General features: G+C 41.8%; 1 protein-coding gene across 5 annotated transcripts in view; it reads right to left on the reverse strand.

The window, feature by feature from the left end:
- Positions 1-869: 869 nt before the first annotated feature.
- GNB1 (G protein subunit beta 1) overlaps positions 870-19,676 on the reverse strand; it is a 57,762-nt gene continuing 38,955 nt past the window's right edge. For all 5 annotated transcript variants that reach the window (XM_075604836.1, XM_075604834.1, XM_075604837.1 and 2 more), the window contains 6 exons: positions 14,971-15,133; positions 13,349-13,415; positions 10,387-10,588; positions 9,593-9,809; positions 4,295-4,406; positions 870-3,498 (listed from right to left, as the gene is read on the reverse strand). In XM_075604836.1, coding sequence (XP_075460951.1) covers positions 4,300-4,406; positions 9,593-9,809; positions 10,387-10,588; positions 13,349-13,415; positions 14,971-15,133 — 756 coding nt within the window. In that variant the 3' untranslated portion in view covers positions 870-3,498; positions 4,295-4,299. The remainder of the gene's footprint in view (positions 3,499-4,294; positions 4,407-9,592; positions 9,810-10,386; positions 10,589-13,348; positions 13,416-14,970; positions 15,134-19,676) is intronic.

The following is a 19,676-nucleotide window of genomic DNA, read 5'->3' on the forward strand; positions in this document are numbered from 1 at the left end:
AGGCACGATGTTGCACTTTGCTAATATGAAAAGTATTTACAATTTGTTCCACTTTTAGAATAGATTGTAGAATAACCATCTTAAAGTTTCACCATTAGCCTTCTGCGTTAAAGTGCGTCTCTGATAGAAACATTCATCTCAAGCAGACATTTAATATAATGTCCACTTCCACAAATTTTATTCAGTGGGCAGCCCCTCTTGAGTAGTGATTTTAAAGATGGGTAAAAAAAAGTAGCAGCGCCCACAACAGGGCAGAGATTTGATCACGAAGGCATTTTAGAACACTTCCTGGGGTCTCTTCATATAACCACCAGAAGCCCACAGATAACAGCACCTGCCCAGGTACAACATAATCCAGGATAGGCAGAGCAGTAAAACCAAAGCGATACCGCATATCAATACACGTTATGGAAGAGTAGACTGAAAGCTGAAATTTGAATTTAGGGAAAACATTGATTTTGATGTTATATTTGTGTAAGTGTATAACTTTTAGCATTTAAAGTTGGATGCTTGACATTAACATTTAGACTATATATAAAATATTCATATTTTTGTATTGTAATGTCATTCTTTTGTTCGCAATGTCACTGCTGTATAATATAACATGTATGAAAAACCCAAACCTATTGAGAAAATAAAAGTAGTAGCAGTGTGTGTGTGTGTGTGTGTGTGTGTGTGTGTGTGTGTGTGTGTGTGCCCGCGCGCGTGTGCGTACACTATAGTTAAAGTTCCTCAACGTCTACATAAATCTTATGTAAGCAAAATGTTTTCCTTGGATTGATCAGAGTCCCTAATTTCAGTTAGTTGTGCTTTTTGCAGTGTGGCGAGCAAGGATTATAAAAATAAACAAAAAGACGCATCACCAGGGGTAAACTCATGTCAAACTGCTTTATTACATCTTAAATAACAGTACATTTTAATATAGTATCTATCTTGCATCCAGCGTTCTTGTAGTACACTGACTTTAAAATTAAATACAAAAGGTGAAAGGGAGAAGGGGGTGCAGAGAGCTCTACAGAGTAATTTATGCAAGGAGTGGGAAGGGGCATCTTTCTCTGCCAGGTCCCGGCCTAACGCACAATGACAGCACTTTTTTGTACAGAAAGTTGAGGGGGGGGGGGGGGGGGAAGAGGGGAGAGAATAAAATAAAGCCACTACTGCTAAGGTTGAGTATCGTTCATATACAATGAGGAAGAAGCTACTGAAATTATATTCTGTTGCTTACCCACTTTCCTGCTACAGACTGGTAGAACAATACATTGCATGTGCATTGGATCTACAGATCTCGTCAGTGAGAAAGAGGAGACGCTTCAATTGAAAAGAAAAGAAAGCAGGGAAAGCTGCTCTTGCAAGAGCATTAAAAAAATAAAAATAGACGCAAATCCTTTTCTACAAGAAGAACTGACTGAGAAGCATTACCTTAAACAAGGGCGATCGAGTTTAATTTCATATTTCCCACCACTTCCTGAAAAATCAATTTGTATGCAATCGTTTGAACAGGATGTTTTTTTTTTAATTATTTGTTAAAAAAAATGAATTATGCTACTCTTTCAAAGTGCTCATATTTTTGCACTGAACATCTTTGAAAATGTATACACAGAGTAGCTGTGATTTATCAACAACAAAAAAAAAATGAGCACAACTGCGATAGTCATTTCATTTTTTTTTTTTTGCAGGTTATTTCAAAGGAAAAACAAAACATCTAAGGACTTTTCTATATATGCACATTAAGCAACTCTACAGCATGCAACCCTAAGAGGAAAACCCATCCCTATGGCAAACACCCCCCCCCCCACCAACAAAAGAATAAAAGCTTTCATAAGTTTTAACTTAGAAAGTTCAAGATCATTATTTTCAAAAACATTAATTTGTACATCATTTCATACACATCTGACTGCTGTATATCCAAAAGTAGACATGTACTTCTGTCTATGTCTGCTCCTAATCTATGATAAGGGACCAGGGTAGTGTTTGTGAAAGTTACCCTTTGAATATAATATTTATTCCCAGCATTTCAGGAACAAGTTTTAGGGGAACGTAATTGGAATATTTCAGGTTTCTGTGAATAAACAATTGGACATGATTTGGAAAGGCCAAAAAAAAAAAAAAGTTAAAAAAAAAATCTTGCCATAGTAACTGGCTTAGTATCTTTCTCTTGTTGAAAAGTAACAAACCCAGCAACAGCATACAGCACCAAGAGGACTCCGCTAGACTTCTTTTTGGGAAAAATATTTCTGAAATGCTCACAGTTGTAAATGTTCAATAAGGAACTTTTCATACAAATCCGACACCTTAAGCAGTGCTCGATAAGAGGTGCCATGGTTAAGCTGTGGATGCTGCCAGCTTTGCTCACGGACAAAAAGAAAACCCAATCTTCTGTTTGATTTGTAACCATTTGTTTGCCTAGCAAAAGCTTTCCCTATATAGCGATGGGTGGAGCTGAAGCACATTGCTCTGCAATGTTACAAGCCCTCAATCTGTGAAGGAGTTAAAATGGGGTGTGGTGTGAAGAGATGGAGTAGTGAAGATGTATTAAGAGAAAAGGAAAACAGTCCATTGATATCTCTAGTGCAAAGAACTGTACAGGGTTGATGTAATCCTTCCAACTCTCCACAGCTACATCTCTGGCAGTGTCTCTGGCTGGGCTGTCATAAAATTATCACACGCCAACAAAATGATTGATTTGTGTCGGCACTCCAGACTGAGTTACTAACATTTCAAAACATTTGGAGCTGTACAGTAACTTAAAGAACTGGAGCAGTCTATCCCTGGACTACTGCATGGTTTAAGTGATTTCCCTTTTTACGTCACAGAGGGCATGTGGGTGGCTATTATTCTGTTAACCGTTATTATATTGGTTGTGTGTGTGCAACAATTTTCACAATGGACAAAATAGGGACTAAATGTTTAGCATTAACATGCCCTGATACAGATCTATCACTCCCTACCTTCACTTAATGGACCATAAAGAAATATATAAAAAAAAAAATAGGAAATAAGCTTCTCTTGTTATTTTAAAATCCTTTTACAACCACAGATTTATCATTAAACTGACAGAAAAATGACAGCAGAAGGCCCAACTCCGTTTCCACAAAAAGCAAAAACAGGCTTGTGGTTCTAAATGCTTCAGATTAACCATCATGAAATTCATCTTACTCTTGATTTAGCTACCGTCTAACCATGTATTACTGTATATAGTGTTTTTCTTACTATTATTCAAGACAAATGAAAATAAAATGTAAAAAAAAAAAAAAAAAGAGGAATGGTCCCAAAAGGAATGCACAATTCTGTTCTTGTTTTAAAACCACAGAAATTCTTCCTATAGCAAATAATTGTGCTCTTGGTTTCAGCAAAACTGAGGGGAGAGGGTTCTGCCCTTTGATGTATGGGAGTAGGGAGAATGTGTGTCCACATTAGTATGGTTGGATTGGATATGCCATGATTTAAATTTTCAAAGCTTGGAATGGTCTTCCAGTCACGGAGAAGTCCACTGGGTATCTAAAAAGAAGATAGAACAAATAATTACATTGCAGACATTGGAAATCAAAATAAACCCGAAAAATAAAAAATATATAATATTTGGCTTAAACTATCGTGCGGGTCCTCGGTCTTCTAAAGTGCCTTTATTGACTGGGCCTGCGCACACTGGTGGGCCTTAGATGTACAGTGAAGGGCATTTTTGCTATTTTCAGGGGATTATGCCTTCAAACTGAGCTGCGTATGCAATCTGAACAATAAAAGAATCCTCTGTTCAGTTCACGTTCAGGTGGGCGAGTCTCGAGCATATGCTCATATGGTTATGTCAAAAGGTGAATGGTGCGTGGGTACTGTGGACTGTCCGTCACTTGTTTAAACAATTACAACATTTATTTTCAGATTCCTTAGCAATACCCGATTTAAATCAAAAGGCATGTTGCCTGTGGCAGAGATGGTAGTAAACGCTGGAATGGATAGTACTAATATGTTAGATAATTACTTCCATTCCTATGCAAACGTAGAGGAGATTCAGCATTCAACGGTGGACCATGAACATAATTTAAGCCTAAGCAAATCTGACAAGTTAAATGCTGGCGCTTCCCTGTGTCTTTGATTATAAAAGCTGACAAAGTAAAAGGGATGCACGATAAACAAAATTTGAAGGGCGTTTAAAAAAAAAAAATGAAGCGTGCTGTTTGTTTAAAACACTGTGTCCATCCCACTTATGAATTTTCTGTTTTGTTTTCTTCTAAACACATTGGAGACCCCATTAGGAGAAGCCACTACAGAAGGACCGTGAAGTTGGTCAAATACTTACAGACTTTAGTTCCAGATCTTGAGGAAGCTGTCCCATGACCCTGTTGCCACTGCCATGCCATCATCCGTTACGCCCAAGCAACTTACACGATTATCATGACCAGCAAGAACACCTGGAAGTAAAACAAAGAACAAATACATGATCAGGTGGTCACCGAGTTGCAATATAAAGAAGGGGTATAAATGGGTAATGCATGCATGTAAACAGGGAAACAACATGGGTTGGGCTTCAAATGCAATGCAGGGAGATACCTTACTTGTCAAATTTATAGCCACTGAAGACGCAAAAACTATTTCCAAAAGCACAGGCAGCACATTTGAAATCAATACATCCAATGTGATCTATGTATTAGAATGCCCCAGTGGTAAACAGTATGTGGGGCAGACCAAAAGACCCTTACAAATACTCTTTTAGGAACATAAAAGAAACATCTGCAATGGCTTCATGAAACATGGAGACTCTAAACACGTCCTTAGTAGTCATAAGAAAGACCCGTCAGGCCTGACTATCAAAGGGGTATTGTGGGTAAAAAGCGATGGAAAAAATAGAACACGTTTAGAAGACTAAAAAAAAAAAAACCCCAGAAACCTAGATCTACACAGGGACTTATTTTATAGCCTGGCAGCCTGCGCTCTTTCGCCCCACCCCCCCATGTAGATTCAGGTGTTACGTGGTGGCAGGCCCCGGCGTTAAATAGAAACCGGAAGAGGAATCAGCAAGGCAGAGCAGAACGGTAGAAGCACGCTCTAGCAGTCTGACCCGGAAGTGTTCTTACTTCCGGTGTCTGCTGCCATAGCGCAACTCTTAAGGCGGTGGTCCCAGTCATCAATGACACGCGCGCCGGGTGGGGGGGCTGCGCAGGCACAGCGCTAACCGCGATCTGCAGGAGAGAGGGAGCTTGCGACGGAAGGGGGCGTGGTTCGCTTTCATTGGGTGAACCGCTGCTGGGGACGTGGCCACGCCTCCGTCGCAAGGTCTAAACTCAATTTCATTGAGTTTAAAAAAAACCTTGCAGTACGGCGCAGCTGCACCTTCAGCGGAAAGGCGAGTACTGGGGCCAGCCCCATTGAGGGGCGGTGCTTATGCGCACGCCGAGGTCTGCGCTGTGGCAGTTACTGGGACCGCAGCCTTACTTCTCTACCGGCTGCTCCTCTGATCATCTCCTGACAAAGGTGGGGGTGGGGAGAGGGAGAGAGAGAAGAGCTGAGGGGAAGAGAGAGAGCGGGGGAGCGGATAATGAGAAGGGGAAGAACTGGTGAGGGGGAGCTGATTATTAGAGAGGATCAGGCAGAGGATGGGGGAGAGAGAGGAAAAAAAATTACAGTCGGTATTAATATCTACGGCGCCCTGAATTTTTTGGGCCCAGGGGCCCGCCCATGATCTACACATTGAAAACACCAACTCTATATGGTCTGAATTTAGATCTAGATCTGATAGCTTCCCTCTATTACCCTCGTGTTAACCATCATCTTCAGCTAAATATTTATCAACGCTTGTAAACCAAAAACGTTGAATATTTTTATATATTTTTTATTTTTGAGATTGCACATCTAATTAATCTTTTCTTGTCCTTTACCTAATATTACAGGCATACCCCGCTTTAAGTACACTCACTTTAAGTACACTCGCGAGTAAGTACATATCGCCCAATAGGAAAACGCCAGCTCACGCATGCGCATGTCATCACATCCTGAACAGCAATACCGGCTCCCTACCTGTACCGAAGCTGTGCGCAAGCAGGGAGACTATAGAGCCTGTTACACATGCGTTATTTACATCAGTTATGCACGTATATAACGATTGCAGTACAGTACATGGATCGATAAGTGGGAAAAGGTAGTGCTTCACTTTAAGTACATTTTCGCTTTACATACATGCTCCGGTCCCATTGCGTACGTTAATGCGGGGTATGCCTGTATATATCTATCTATAAAAAATGTAATTATATTTTAAAATATCATGGTGGTTTATAAGCCCCACCATGTTTAACATTTGATCACCACTGATCTGAGAAATCAGACAGTGCGGGATCTTTGTTACAGGCAGTGGGATTGCTACAGCATCGAACCGGACTTCTAGCCCGAGAGCGAAACCCTTGCCGATGTCAGGAAGCCGTGACACTCACATGTGAGCATCGACCGATTGAGATGCTGGGAGAAGCAGCACAGAGGCGGCATCAGACGTTCCTGAACATCAACGCAACTAGGAGCAGTATGACCACGGGGTGCAAGGACTCTTTGGAGACTCAAAGACATACGTCTAAATCAATTGAATCCTTTTTGAATGTTGTTATAATAAACAATACTGTCCCACTTGGAGGTGTTTTTGCGCTTGTTTACAGTGTGTATGTGTATATATAAAGCACAACATTGTTTGGGCATACTTAATATACAAGGACTATTACACAAAATAAAGACGGGTTTAAATGGCCCTAAATAGTATTCTACTGATAAGGAACACAACAAGTTGCTGTGCAGCACATTACAATTCCTCTCCTGACAGCAAAGACAGTGAAGAGGTAAAGCCATTGATTCTGTTAACACACTGTCTGCTGATCTCTGCAGTAGACTGCATTGCAAATGCATGAGTACGTCGATAGCTTTAATAATTTATGATGCATTGAGCTTTCTGCAGTAACAGCTGGTTAAATGGATGGATGCTCTTCCAGGCCACATTATTAAAGCGGACAGAGAAAAAAGAAGAAAAAAACATACTACTGTACTTGTGGGATAGAAATCAGGTTTGTGTGTGTCCCAGAGAACTGAATTCTATACAAATTATTTAGATAGAAACTACAATATATACAATTTTTTGGGGGCGCAAAACTATAAAGCCCATTTTTTCTCTAGTTTTTATTTTTTAATCATAGATTTAAGTAATTCCATGACCCGGAAAGAATAATGGCAATTATTATTCTAATGGTTTGTAGGTCTCCAAGACCAATGTGAATAGTAATTGTCACATTCAATTAATCCACAATCAAAACAAACAGGACTCAAAAAGGACTGTGTGATTCAGATTAGCACATAGCCAACATCGCCAAAATGCATATTTTTCAATATCGTAATCATTTGGTTATCATCAAGGCTTAAACAGAGACGCAGGAAGAACAGTGACCGGTCTAATAGCACTTTGTTTGGTGGCAAGCTTAAACCCACTCTACCTTGTAATTACAAATGCATGGGACAAACATCACACCTTAAACACATTGCTGCTAAACAGAGTGACTTCTAAAACCGGAGATGCAAGGGACTACAATTCCAGACATTCAGTTTAAAGGATTTGTGCTGTGCTATAAGTGTAACATAATACATCCAGACATTATTGTATTTGTTAGGAGCCTATTTTGGAGCATGGTCCTTAGCCAATAGGTACATTTTGTCCTTTTCGGATACCTTTCAACTAACTAGTGAGTCATGTTTTCCAATGACCCTAGATGTACGCAAATAAATAACCACATTTGTTTTGTTTTTTTCTTCTATGTAAATCTTCAAACTGTTAAGAAACCAAGCTAACAGCTAACAGGAGTTGTGGGAAACTAGAGGTGAAACGAACATATTATAACACGAGTAAAGTTGCTGTTTTCTTAACAGCATGTTATTTCCTTACGAATATTGCCAAGTTGAGAACTTTTCGTATTAATGGACCTGCAATGCAAATTTGCATGAAAAGGATTAAGATGTCACGGATAACAGTTTCCTTCATCAATGAAAGTCCAGTTTCCCCATATTAACACACAACGGGCAAATGCAATCCTGCAATCCCATCACCCATGTGTCAGGCTGTGACAGATATAGCTGTGCACACTTTGTGCCATGTTTTATTATACCAATTAGCAGGATCTTCAGCAGTTATGTGCTTTTTAAGGCTGCGTCTCCCGTGCCACGGACCGCCGGTGACGTCACCAACTCGACAAGCATCAGCGTTCGGGTGTCCAGCAACGTTTTCTGTTAGCGCGAGCGAGAGGGGGGAATGGCCAAAACACTGACTGGCGCCGATTGGCTGAGAAGGTCATATTACCCCTCAGCACGCCTAACAGTCAATTTAATTTGTCTCGGCAAGTCCACAGCATATGTGCACGCTCACGAGCGGCCGGACAAATTTAAATTAATTGTGATGACCGTGCCAATCGTGGTCAGCCTTGGGTAATACAACAGATTGGTGTTCAAGCTGTACTGGCTTAGCCTTCAGAGCTGCCTATCACTTGCACCATTATCCATGGCTCTGAAGAATTAACACTGGATTTGCATGGATTAATAGAGCGTTGAAGGCAAACAAAGGGAGATTCGCTGCTTTTACTTTGAAAATAGACTGGTGGCAGAATCATATTGCAATCTCTTCAAAGTGTAACCTAAATTAGCAACATACATTACAGATGCTGTTCCATGGCTTTCCCTTTATTTCAACACTATTTTCACCTTTGTTTTTCTACAATTTGAGCACTTTGCAGCCTTAGGCCGTGCTTATAGTGCCGGGGACGTCGCGCCAAAACAAATGTATTGATGCTGTCGCGTTCGCGTATAGTAGGAGCGACGTGACTGCTTGGTCGCGATCGCTGGAAGTAACTTCAATTTGGTTTTTCCAGCGACCGCAGAGTGACGTCAGCGTCACTATAAGCGTAGCCTTAGGCCTGTATCTTTCTTGTCCCAGGCTTGGCTGAAAAAACTGCTTAATAAAGCAGGCAAAAGTTCTAGGGGATTCACGAAGTGTATAGAAACGCAGGAGAGTCATGCCCTTTGGGGTGCTCATTTGCATATCACTACCCAGAAACCAGTCTGCAGTTAAACTGTATGCTGACTTTGGACAGGTGCTGCCGGTACCTTTGCACAGGGCCCTGTGCTTTAAGGGGCCCAGCGCTCAAGCATCGGTAGCACAGATGCTGCTCTGCACCCTCTGTCCCACTCAAAAAAAGCAGGTTTGGGGACCTGTGGAAGATTTGCCAAGCTATCCTATAATGTGAACATTCAAAGTGCTATATACAGTAGCATGCTTTTTGTTAGTAACTCCTCTGGGGCGAATATGTAACCGTTGAAAGAATATCGCAGAAATCCAAAAGATCGTAATTAGGGAAGAGCTGTGAAGCAGTATAGGAAAATTAGCAATTTTGATGTCTACAAAAATATTCTCATCATTTTCTCTGTAAAACAGGAACAGAAAACTACTGAAGAGACAAAACTAAAAATGGCAAGTCAGATACTTTTAATTGCTGTAACAGACATTTTTGTGAATCTCTTGCCCCTGAAGCAGTGAGAATGGGAAGCATGACAAACACAAAATACTATATATATAGTATTTTACCTGCTCTATCCGCTTTAAGCGTGTCCCAGACGTTGCAATTGAAATCATCATATCCTGCTAAGAGAAGGCGTCCACTCTTTGAAAATGCTACTGAGGTGATGCCACAGATTATATTATCATGGGAATAAACCATCAGTTCCTGATCAGCACGTAGATCAAACAGCCTGCAGGTGGCATCATCTGAGCCAGTAGCAAAAGCATTGCCATTGGGGAAGAACTGGAAAAGGATGAAACAACAATACAAGTTAATGAATGTCTGTGAACTCGGTACAACAAGAGCTCTTCTACTAAATATAGCAGGCGATACTAACCAAAATGACATTTGATATGATTTCCAGATGGGCAACTTTACTGGTAGTTATCATGGATATGTTGCAATTTATTTTGGCCATCCTACCAAAGCAAGTGGGTCAAGTCATTACCAAAATGGGTTACCTAGTTATTTGATGCGCCTTATTAATACAAAACAAGCATCGCTTAAAAGGCCATTAAAAGTCTTAGTCATACTACCTGTACTGGACTATCAAACCATATAACCACTGCACCTTATTAAACAGCTTTACATTATTCATTTTTACAGTCAACAATACATTTTGTTAAAAGATCAAGGTTAGTATTGAGAGGAAAGAAGCAGTAAAAAATACTTTTAATATCGGATTTAAATGAGGACTACTAGCCCTAAAATCTTAAGCAAACTAAACATGCACTATGCAAATACACTTGTGTTTGTGACTATTAGTTTGTGTTCGTCTGTCCCTAAGATTTTGTAAATCCCATACTGAATAAAGACATACACAGATAGCATTTATGTCCGACTCGTGTCCGGTGAAGGTCTGCCGACACATTCCTTCTCGGATGTCCCAAAGTTTGGCAGATGCATCGCAGGCTCCAGATACAAAGCACCTGGAATCCGGGGCCAGGGACAGACTCATGACATCACCAGTGTGTCCGGTGAAGGTGGTCGTCTGCTGGCCAGTTTCAATGTCCCACAAAGCGCTGAAGATGATGGGAAGAACGAACAAGGAAACATTAGAAATTAAGTGAAATACTCCACCCATTGACAAATACAATCTGCATAAAGAGTTAGTTTAACCTTTGGTATTGTAATCCCATTATAGGTAAAGCACAAGATCAGCGTGTACATGGTCATTGTTCTGTAACCAGAATGGGGTAGTCCTTTGTAACAAAATACCTGTGGCTAGTGTTGCGGACATTGAAACTCAAGTGTTATACGCGCACCTCCTATATCAAAAGGACCAAAGCACTATTTGGTTCAACATGTTCAAAATAAGTATTTGATTTAAAGAAAAAAAGGTATTTTGAAGTCACTGGACCGAGGTAAATCCACGGACATATTTAGCGGGTTAAATCTTAATGGGTGTTTTTTTTGTATGTTTTGACATAAATCATCCAGGAATTTTGGAATATGTGTAAACAGGTCAAACAGATAGGAGATAGGAGATGGGTTTGACTTCTGTAGCTCCTCCATTGTTTGATGTCCCAGAACGTAACTGGAGCCCTTCGGCTTTATTGGCCCTCAAACCTTAGACCAATTTGTCTCTTTTTAGAGGTAACACTTGACTTGATTGGTAAGCACTCGCACCATTAAATAGGCAATCCAAAGGGCATTTTGAAAAAAATACAAATATATATTTGTTTTGTTTCAATATATACAACATTTGATTACTTTTATTGAAAACGAATTACCTAAGCTGTCGATCGATTAATTCTCCTGTAATCGATCAGGGTTCACTAAATGGCTGCCTTTCAGTTTCAAATCAATCCTTCAGGTCAGTGTAACCGAGCTGCTACAATTTATGCTTATATTACCAAGGTAACATTGTCTATTGTCACAGTTTGAAGCTCAAGCAGCTAGGTATATTGGCAACAAATGATCAAACAAGTGTTGCAAATATCTTGCACTGCTGGGGAGGTGGGCTAGAAGAGCAACCCAAGCCGGTTGTTTTTTTTGCTTAATTTTTAATACAGAATTGAAGCAGGGTGTCTTCGGAGCAGATACCCATTCATTTAATTTCGGGGACACCATGCTTTGGGCGATACATACACAGGGGGCACCGGTATCTCCTGAATTTCAGCTTCCTCGTTACATGAGCCAATAGGCAACAGCACCTGATGACATAGTGGCTTCCTATTGGCCCACCAGATTTGAAAAGGAGACACCTGGAGTAGCCACTGACAGCCCACAAGGAGTTAAGTACCTCTTGAAGAATGAGGTCCCCGGATGTGAAATTAATGGGGTTCAGCTCCGTAGACCCCCTGCTTCAATCCATTTATTTTAAAAAGTATTATGTAATAGTCCTACTACAGAACTGATTAAAAAAATAAAAAAACACAAGTCCCCTCACCCCCCACCTTTTTTCTCTGTTTTATTTCTATGGTGTTTCCATCTGTCCCAATATTGATTGTCAATATTACTATTACAGTACTAGTTTATGTTAAAAGATACATTTGATGTTAAAAGATACATTTGATGTTAAAATGGAAAACCTTTTGAAAATATAAAGAAATGATAAAAAAAATAGATGAAAAAACCCCCACTCATGTAGGATATTGCATTGATTGGTGCCACCGTCCTGCAGCTCTGAAAAGGAGCAGAGTGCCAGCATACCTCTAGCATTTGCAGTCATGCGATTGCTTCAGCAGCAATGACTAGTGCCTACATCCCCCGGATGATGGTACTGGTCCTCTATCCGCATGCACTTTGGATTGGGTCAACCGCTCCGTTGGAACCGTTTAGCCTGATCCCGCACATTTTTTTTTTGCCATGATGTACCAGATATTTCTTTAGGGTCGCTGGCATGCCAGGTACATCCATAAGCGTACACTCTAAAGCAGGGGACATGCACACTTTTTGCCCTGCTTCCCCCTGCTTGCTTTCCCCCACTGTTCGCGCTCCCCCTTACCTTTTATCAAGTGTCAAATTACGCCGTGGGGTCATATGACATCACGTGACCCCGCGTTGCCATGGCGACATGCCGCCCAAATCAAGGTAAGCGAGTTACAGGGGTCTCACACGGTCCCCCAGCATTTAATTTAAATGCTTTGGAGAAGAACGCGGGGCCTCTAACCGCCACCCCTCCCCTGCCAAAAAAAAAAAAATCTAACACCCTCCAGTTTGCACATCCCTGTTCTAAAGGCTAGAAGGCAAATATTGAATATAGGCATTATTAGATCTGTTTAAAGGTGAAATTTCACGTAGCTGGCATAAAAGCAACCTTTTGTAAACAAACTAATCTAACCACGCAAAAAGCAAACTAGCCAGTGGAAATCAAATTCCAAATGTCACCTCACCATGTTTACAAACCAACTTGAAAACGGTTTTATAAAAAAAATCTCATAGGTGTTAGGTTTGGGGAAAAAGGGGCATCATTCAGGTGAACCCACTTAAACATGACTGGCATTCGTTCACAGTGGTCCTTTTGGTCCAAAGCATAGAATGACTGCACCTTTAGAAAGTGCTGCAACAGATGTACAACTTGGTATCCCATCTGATGTGTAAAAGCATACATATAAAAATATGGTTATAACAATTTAAGCACCCATTAGCTGGTGAAGTATTGGTTCAAGGTTTAAGCTATACTGACCAATTTGATTGATTAGTCTCTGCAAAATAAATAGATGGGTTAACCATTATTTGAATACTGGAAGATCACCGAGAATAGAACTAGAGATTTCAATAATCTGCTAATAAATCTGGGGCTTGCTAAAAAGAAATATATATTTTTAGTTACTTACCAAGTGGTATCTCCTGAGCTGGTAATTATTTGGTTATCATCCAGGAAGCGGCAGCAGGACAGGTAGCCTAAGAAGTGCAGACAATGGAATTGGTTAATAAACCTTTAGCTGGTTTGGTCTTGCTTGCTTAGTATTTATATTTAACCTGTGCCATAACATACTTTTTTTCCCTAAACTCTCTTAAGTAATTTCTAAATTATGAAAATGTGTACTTAAAAAAAAAAAATTATGATGTGAGTTTACATTGAATTTGTACTCTTCATGACAACACAGAGGTGGTCCTGAATGCTGGGGCTAGACATACTGTCATTTGAACTGGAAGTAAAAAGTACTGTGTCCACATTAACCTGCACGTCAAGTACGCCAATTGTTAACAGCTGAAAGAACAGCACTCGACATTGTTCTTTATTGCACACAATTTTAATCCCTGATGCACAAGGTGTCAGCTGGAACATCTGACACTTCTCTACACACAAAATTGAACTGTGTCTTTTCTTCCCTCCCGTGCCAACTACGATGTTGCCGGCAAAATAAATTAGCTGGGTTAAAACAATTATAGGATTTACTGGAGAAAAAAAAAAAATGTCTGTCCAGTTAGAATAAGCCCTCTACACTGAACACTGTCTAAGGAATATGTGAATGCATTTACCAAATTAATACCAAAGATTCAACATTTATATGCTCGGATGAAAAAAGCCATTTGTACAATTAATATCCCCGCCCCATTTTTCTTTTTTTTTTTTTAGCAGCAGGGGGAGGAAAAAACCCCAGGATAGATCACTTAATTTTTGCCACCCCACCCCCTCTTGTTTGTTTATAGCCCGTTTCTAATCACACCATTACATTATTTAATTGTTTTTTTTACACATTGAGGCATATACATATATATGGGTCTGTACTGTGGTCGTGCAAGCCTCCGATAGAATAAGTTAGGGTCATGTTTTATATTCAAGTCAGGAAACCGGTCTCCTCTAAAAGCGGACAAGGAACTTTTGGCATTGAAAATATGAGTTTCTTCCAACAGACATAACACCATAACATTTACGTGGCAAGAGAGGCTCGCAATAGAGAAACATGCATTTCATATTCATATTAAAAATAGTACAGGCATACCCCGGTTTAAGGACACTCACTTTAAGTACACTCGCGAGTAAGTACATGTCGCCCAGTAGGCAAACGGCAGCTCTCGCATGCGCCTGTCAGCACGTCCTGAACAGCAATACCGGCTCCCTACCTGTATCGAAGCTGTGCACAAGCGGGGAGACTATAGAGCCTGTTACACATGCGTTATTTACATCAGTTATGCACGTATATGATGATTGCAGTACAGTACATGCATCGATAAGTGGGGAAAAGGCCGTGCTTCACTTTAAGTACATTTTCGCTTTACATACATGCTCCGGTCCCATTGTGTACGTTAATGCGGGGTATGCCTGTATACCATTAAAGATAAAAATGGATCATTTGGTTTTTGTTTTGTTTAAATGAGAAGAAAAGCAATGTATTGATGTTAATGCTTTTCTGCCACAAACATTAACCTGACACCCTCTCCTTCTATTTTCTATTTCTAACACTTTGTCTATTTGACATTGTCCATCTCCCAATATATTTCGGGCACTCACCTGTGTGCCCAGCCAGCTCACGGCTCACACGCACATTTCCTTCACGAGTTTTCAGGTTGTAAATGGAACAAATGTTATCAAGCCCACCACAGGCCACATAGTTGCCAGAAGGGGCGTATGCACAGGTCATCACCCAAGAAGAACGCAAGGGGATTGCATGAACCTAAGGGGAGGAGAGGAGAAATTAAACATGTGTAACCCTCCTCCTAAGGGCTCTATTCAACAAGCTGATCGTGTACAAATCAAATGAATTGAGCGAAAATCTTCTCCCCCACAACATACTGACTAAGTGAGAAAAACAAAGGCACTTCCTTTCCTACTCCATGGGATACATCTTCCTAATCTGGGGAGTCCTGCATTAGTTTACTGGTATACTATAAATATTGTTAATGAGCTTTCAACAAATACTTAAGTTTAAAATAAAGCTGTGTGTGTGCGCTGATCACGTGAATTTTAAGTGAAACTTCTTTGTCTTTTGTCACAGAAATTGTATTTGTATTGGTGATGTTTTTAATTAATAATCAAAACACAATTTCAGTGCCAAAACGCAAAGAAGTTTGACTTGGAATGCGTTGCGTGTTTTAGCTATTTGCACGTCAGTCAGTGTGTGGGTGTGTGCGTGCGTCAGTCAGTGTGGGTGTGTGTGTGTGTGGGTGTCAGTAAGTCAGTGTGGGTGTGTTGGTGTGTGTGGGTGTGTGTAAGAGTCAGTGTGGGTGTGTGTGAGAGTCAGTGTGGGTGTGTGTGAGTCAGTGTGGGTGTGTGTGAGTCAGTGTGGGTGTGTGTGAGTCAGTGTGGGTGTGTGTGAGTCAGTGTGGGTGTGTGTGAGAGTCAGTGTGGGTGTGTGTGAGAGTCAGTGTGGGTGTGGGCGAGAGTCAGTGTGGGTGTGGGTGAGAGTCAATGTGGGTGAGGGTGAGAGTCAGTGTGGGTGTGGGTGAGAGTCAGTGTGGGTGTGTGGGAGAGTGAGTGTGTGTGTGGTCTGTCTGAGCCCCCCCGCCCAGAGCAGCCCTCACTCTCCCCTCCAGCTGTCCTGCACCTGGTACCTTCTGTTGGCGCCAGCCCTCCGGAGGGGTGCTCGGCAGCTCACAGCAACTCACTGGGGGGAGAGGGTGTGCTCCGCGGCTCACCAGGGGGGGGGGGGGGGGGCAGCGCAGGAGTGCGTGTTTGGCGGCTCAGTGTGTGTTCGTTTGTGTTTCTCCCGACGGTGGAAGCTGGCAAAATGCATTGGCAGTAAATGTTGCCGATTGCCTCTTCTGCCAGCAGTGACGTCACTTCCATCACCACTGACTTCCGCATCAATCAACTGCATTCACTGCCAGGGAATTTTGCTGATGTGGAAGGTGCTGCTAAAGAAGTTTCACTTCAAAAATAGTTTCAAATTAAGTATTTAAATATGTAGTCCCACTTCAAGCATCTATTTATTTCTGCTAAATGAATAAGCTCCGGATATAAGGATATGTTGCATATACTAGACTAAAGGATACCTAACTGATCTCTGGACAACTGGTGATCTCTAAAGACCTTGGCAATTGTCCAGGAGACCCATCAAAATGTATTTGAGACGACTTTCTCTTACTGCGAGTGTTTCTCTGAGAGGCTGGTATTTATATCCAAGGCTAGTGTTCCTGAGATATTAGCATATATAGATCAGAGCTCATTAAGTATGGTGGTCATTCAAATTATTATTAACAAACCAATTATAAAGATAATTTTGAGAATCCCTGTACAATAGTATTTGTTATGCAGCTTAAAGTCTTTTTAGCCAATATTTAAAGACAGTAAAAATAACAAATAAAAATGCACCCCAAAATATCACTGGCATATCAAATACGAACTGAATTGCTTACAAAGTAAGAAATGGAACTTCCTCTCAATCTAAAGCACGTTAAACCATGTTCCCATTATACTGCGGTATGGTGCTTTTCACATAATAATAATAGCATGTTCTTGTATAGCGCTGCTAGTTTTATGTAGCGCTTTACAGAGACATTTTGCAGGCGCAGGTCCCAGGCACGTGGAGGTTACAATCTATGTTTTTGGTGCCTACGGTACAGGGAGATAAAGTGACTTGCCCAAGGTCACAAGGCGCAGACACCGGGAATTGAACTGGGCTCCCCTGCTTCATACTCAGTGCCAGTCAGTGTCTTTACTCACTGAGCCACTCCTTCTCCCTATGCTGAAAAGCAAAGGTCAAGCATGAAGTTAGAAGTCCTGCAGAATGATGTAACCTATTACACCACCACATGCTAGGAAACAAAATAAAAAAAATACCACTTGCATTTCCTAGAATTAAGCTGTAAATCTAGAAAGATGACATTAAGAGTGGCAGTCAAAGGTTTCAGAGTACAGCATGAAACATTTGGTGCAACGGTTTCCTTTGTTGATCAAGATAGCAGGAACTGCCACTGGTGAACAGCAGTTTAAATGTATGATCCTACCTACGTGGGTGTGTATGTGGACACACAGACACCGCGCACACACACAGCACACACCCCTCCAGAGCTGAAACGAGTTAACTTGAGCTACAGAGGACCCCCTGCTTCCTGGTAGCCTCCCAGACTTGGAAAACAAAATGGAGTTTTAAATCTAGTACGCGAGCCAATAGCAAGCCACGCTGTCTTCTCTTGCGGCAGCCAACCTTACGCCTGTTCGGCAACAGTTTGAAGAATTAGGAAGTACTAGCAGTACCCAGAGAGGTAAATATCAGAAAGTAGGGGATCTCCGGAGTATTACTGTAATTAACACCGTTCAGCTACTGGGACCCCCGGCTTCCTAACCATTAAATAAAAAAGATGGAATGCTCCTTTCAGCACATTACATTAAAAGGAGAAAGAGAACATGATTCTTTTGTGTTGGTCTCTTAAAATGCTTTCAAAAAGCTAGTGATATCAAATCTATCCCGGTGCACCTTTACACTGAACCTCTCACAATGTTGCGTATTGTGTACCTTGGGCCCAAGTAGATACAATCTGAAAAATTAATGTGAAATATGTCTAACCATAAACCCACGGAGGAGAAAGGCTGTGTGCAAACAACTATAAGTTTACTTTATCCCACCATTAGTTTCCTGTATCCCTTAACCATAAATCAGAGGACACATGCTGCAAAAAGTTGATTGAATCCAGGCTGCCTAAAACACTGCCAGAAAGCTGCATATGACATCAGTAGCAGTCTCAACATTATATTCCCCAACATCAACTGGCTGAACTTATAGCATGCAAGCTAAAATTTAGAGAGGTATTATTCTGAAAGATGTATACTTATTTTTTTTATCTTGATTTATCCCCTTCTGGTGTATACCTATAGAGCAGGCCTGCACAACACGCGGCCCGCGGCGGCTTTCCCGTCCTCCCTCCCGAGCCTGCTCTCCCCCCGCTTGCCCCCTCCTCTTCCGCCCGCGAGCCGCTCTCCCCCTCCTCTCCCGCCCCGCTCTCCCCCTCCTCTCCTGCCTGCGAGCCACTCTCCCCCTCCTCTCCCGCCCGCGAGCCGCTCTCCCCTCCTCTCAGGACTGCAAGAGTGTGCTAGTCCTGCCTGCTCTGCCGCGTGAGGTGCAGGAGGGGGAGGGGGGAGGTGAGGTGCAGGGGGGGGGGGGAGGTGAGGTGCAGGGAGGGGGGGGGGGGTGAGGTGAAGTGCAGGGGGGGGAGGGGAGGTGCAGGGGGGAGGTGTAGTGGGGTGATGTGAGGTGCAGGGATGTGATGTGAGATGCAGGGGAAAAGTGATGTGAGGTGAAGTACAGGGAGGGTGAGGTACAGGGGGGTGGGATGTGTGTGGTCTGCAGGGGGGTATTGTGTGTTATGTGGAGGGGGAGTGGGAGAGATGGGGGTTTGAGATAGAGGGTGAGTCTCGCAAAGGTTGATGAGGGGTGTAGGGGGAGATATGAGGATGATGGGGGCCTGAGGCAGATATGAGGATGATGAGGGGTGCTGGGAGAGATTGATGAGAGGTGCTGGAGGAGATATGAGGATGATGATGATGAAAGGTGCTGGGGGAGATATGATGATGATTATTTTACCCGTGCGGCCCAAATCTGTTTTCCTTGGAGCAGTTCGGCCCTTCTCGCTTTACAAGTTGTGCAGCCCTGCTATAGAGCATCAGTGATACACTGAGCAGCCTTGCGCTCCGTCGCGCGTGCCTACTATGATTCTGTACTGTTGTCAAAGGCTTTGATCTTGCGATTTACTGCCATAAATCTCTTGCATAACAGTTAAAGCAGAGGCACCAAATTAGTCCCTTGTATGTACACATTCAAGAAAAAACTGCTGACAGTGGGGGATAATTTAAAAAAACATTTAATTGTTGTACGAGCGAGAAAACATTTGACAGTTTAATGCAAACATCAAAGTTTGCTGTACCCACCTAACAATTAAAATGTCAACAGTTTGTAAGCATTTATACAACATGAACATCACCAATATTAAAGAAACATCCTATTAGATTAGCTCTTCTGGGCACGGTCTCCTTTCTCCCATTGTTACAGGTATGTCTTGATGCATTTATTCCATCTATATTATTATATTCCCTACTAATTGTCATTTTGTTGTTGACATGTTGGAAACATTTTGATGTGCTGAGCACCTGGATACATTTGGCCTCTAGTCCATAAACCATACTATCGTGTTCCCAAACACACCCCACATTATTTTGTTCCCTGGATTACCTGAACAGGGTCTCAGACTGGATCTGAGGACCCCTAGTTTCAGAGCGACAAG

The sequence above is a fragment of the Ascaphus truei genome, chromosome 6 (assembly GCF_040206685.1).
Source record: "Ascaphus truei isolate aAscTru1 chromosome 6, aAscTru1.hap1, whole genome shotgun sequence".
Classification (NCBI taxonomy): domain Eukaryota; kingdom Metazoa; phylum Chordata; class Amphibia; order Anura; family Ascaphidae; genus Ascaphus; species Ascaphus truei.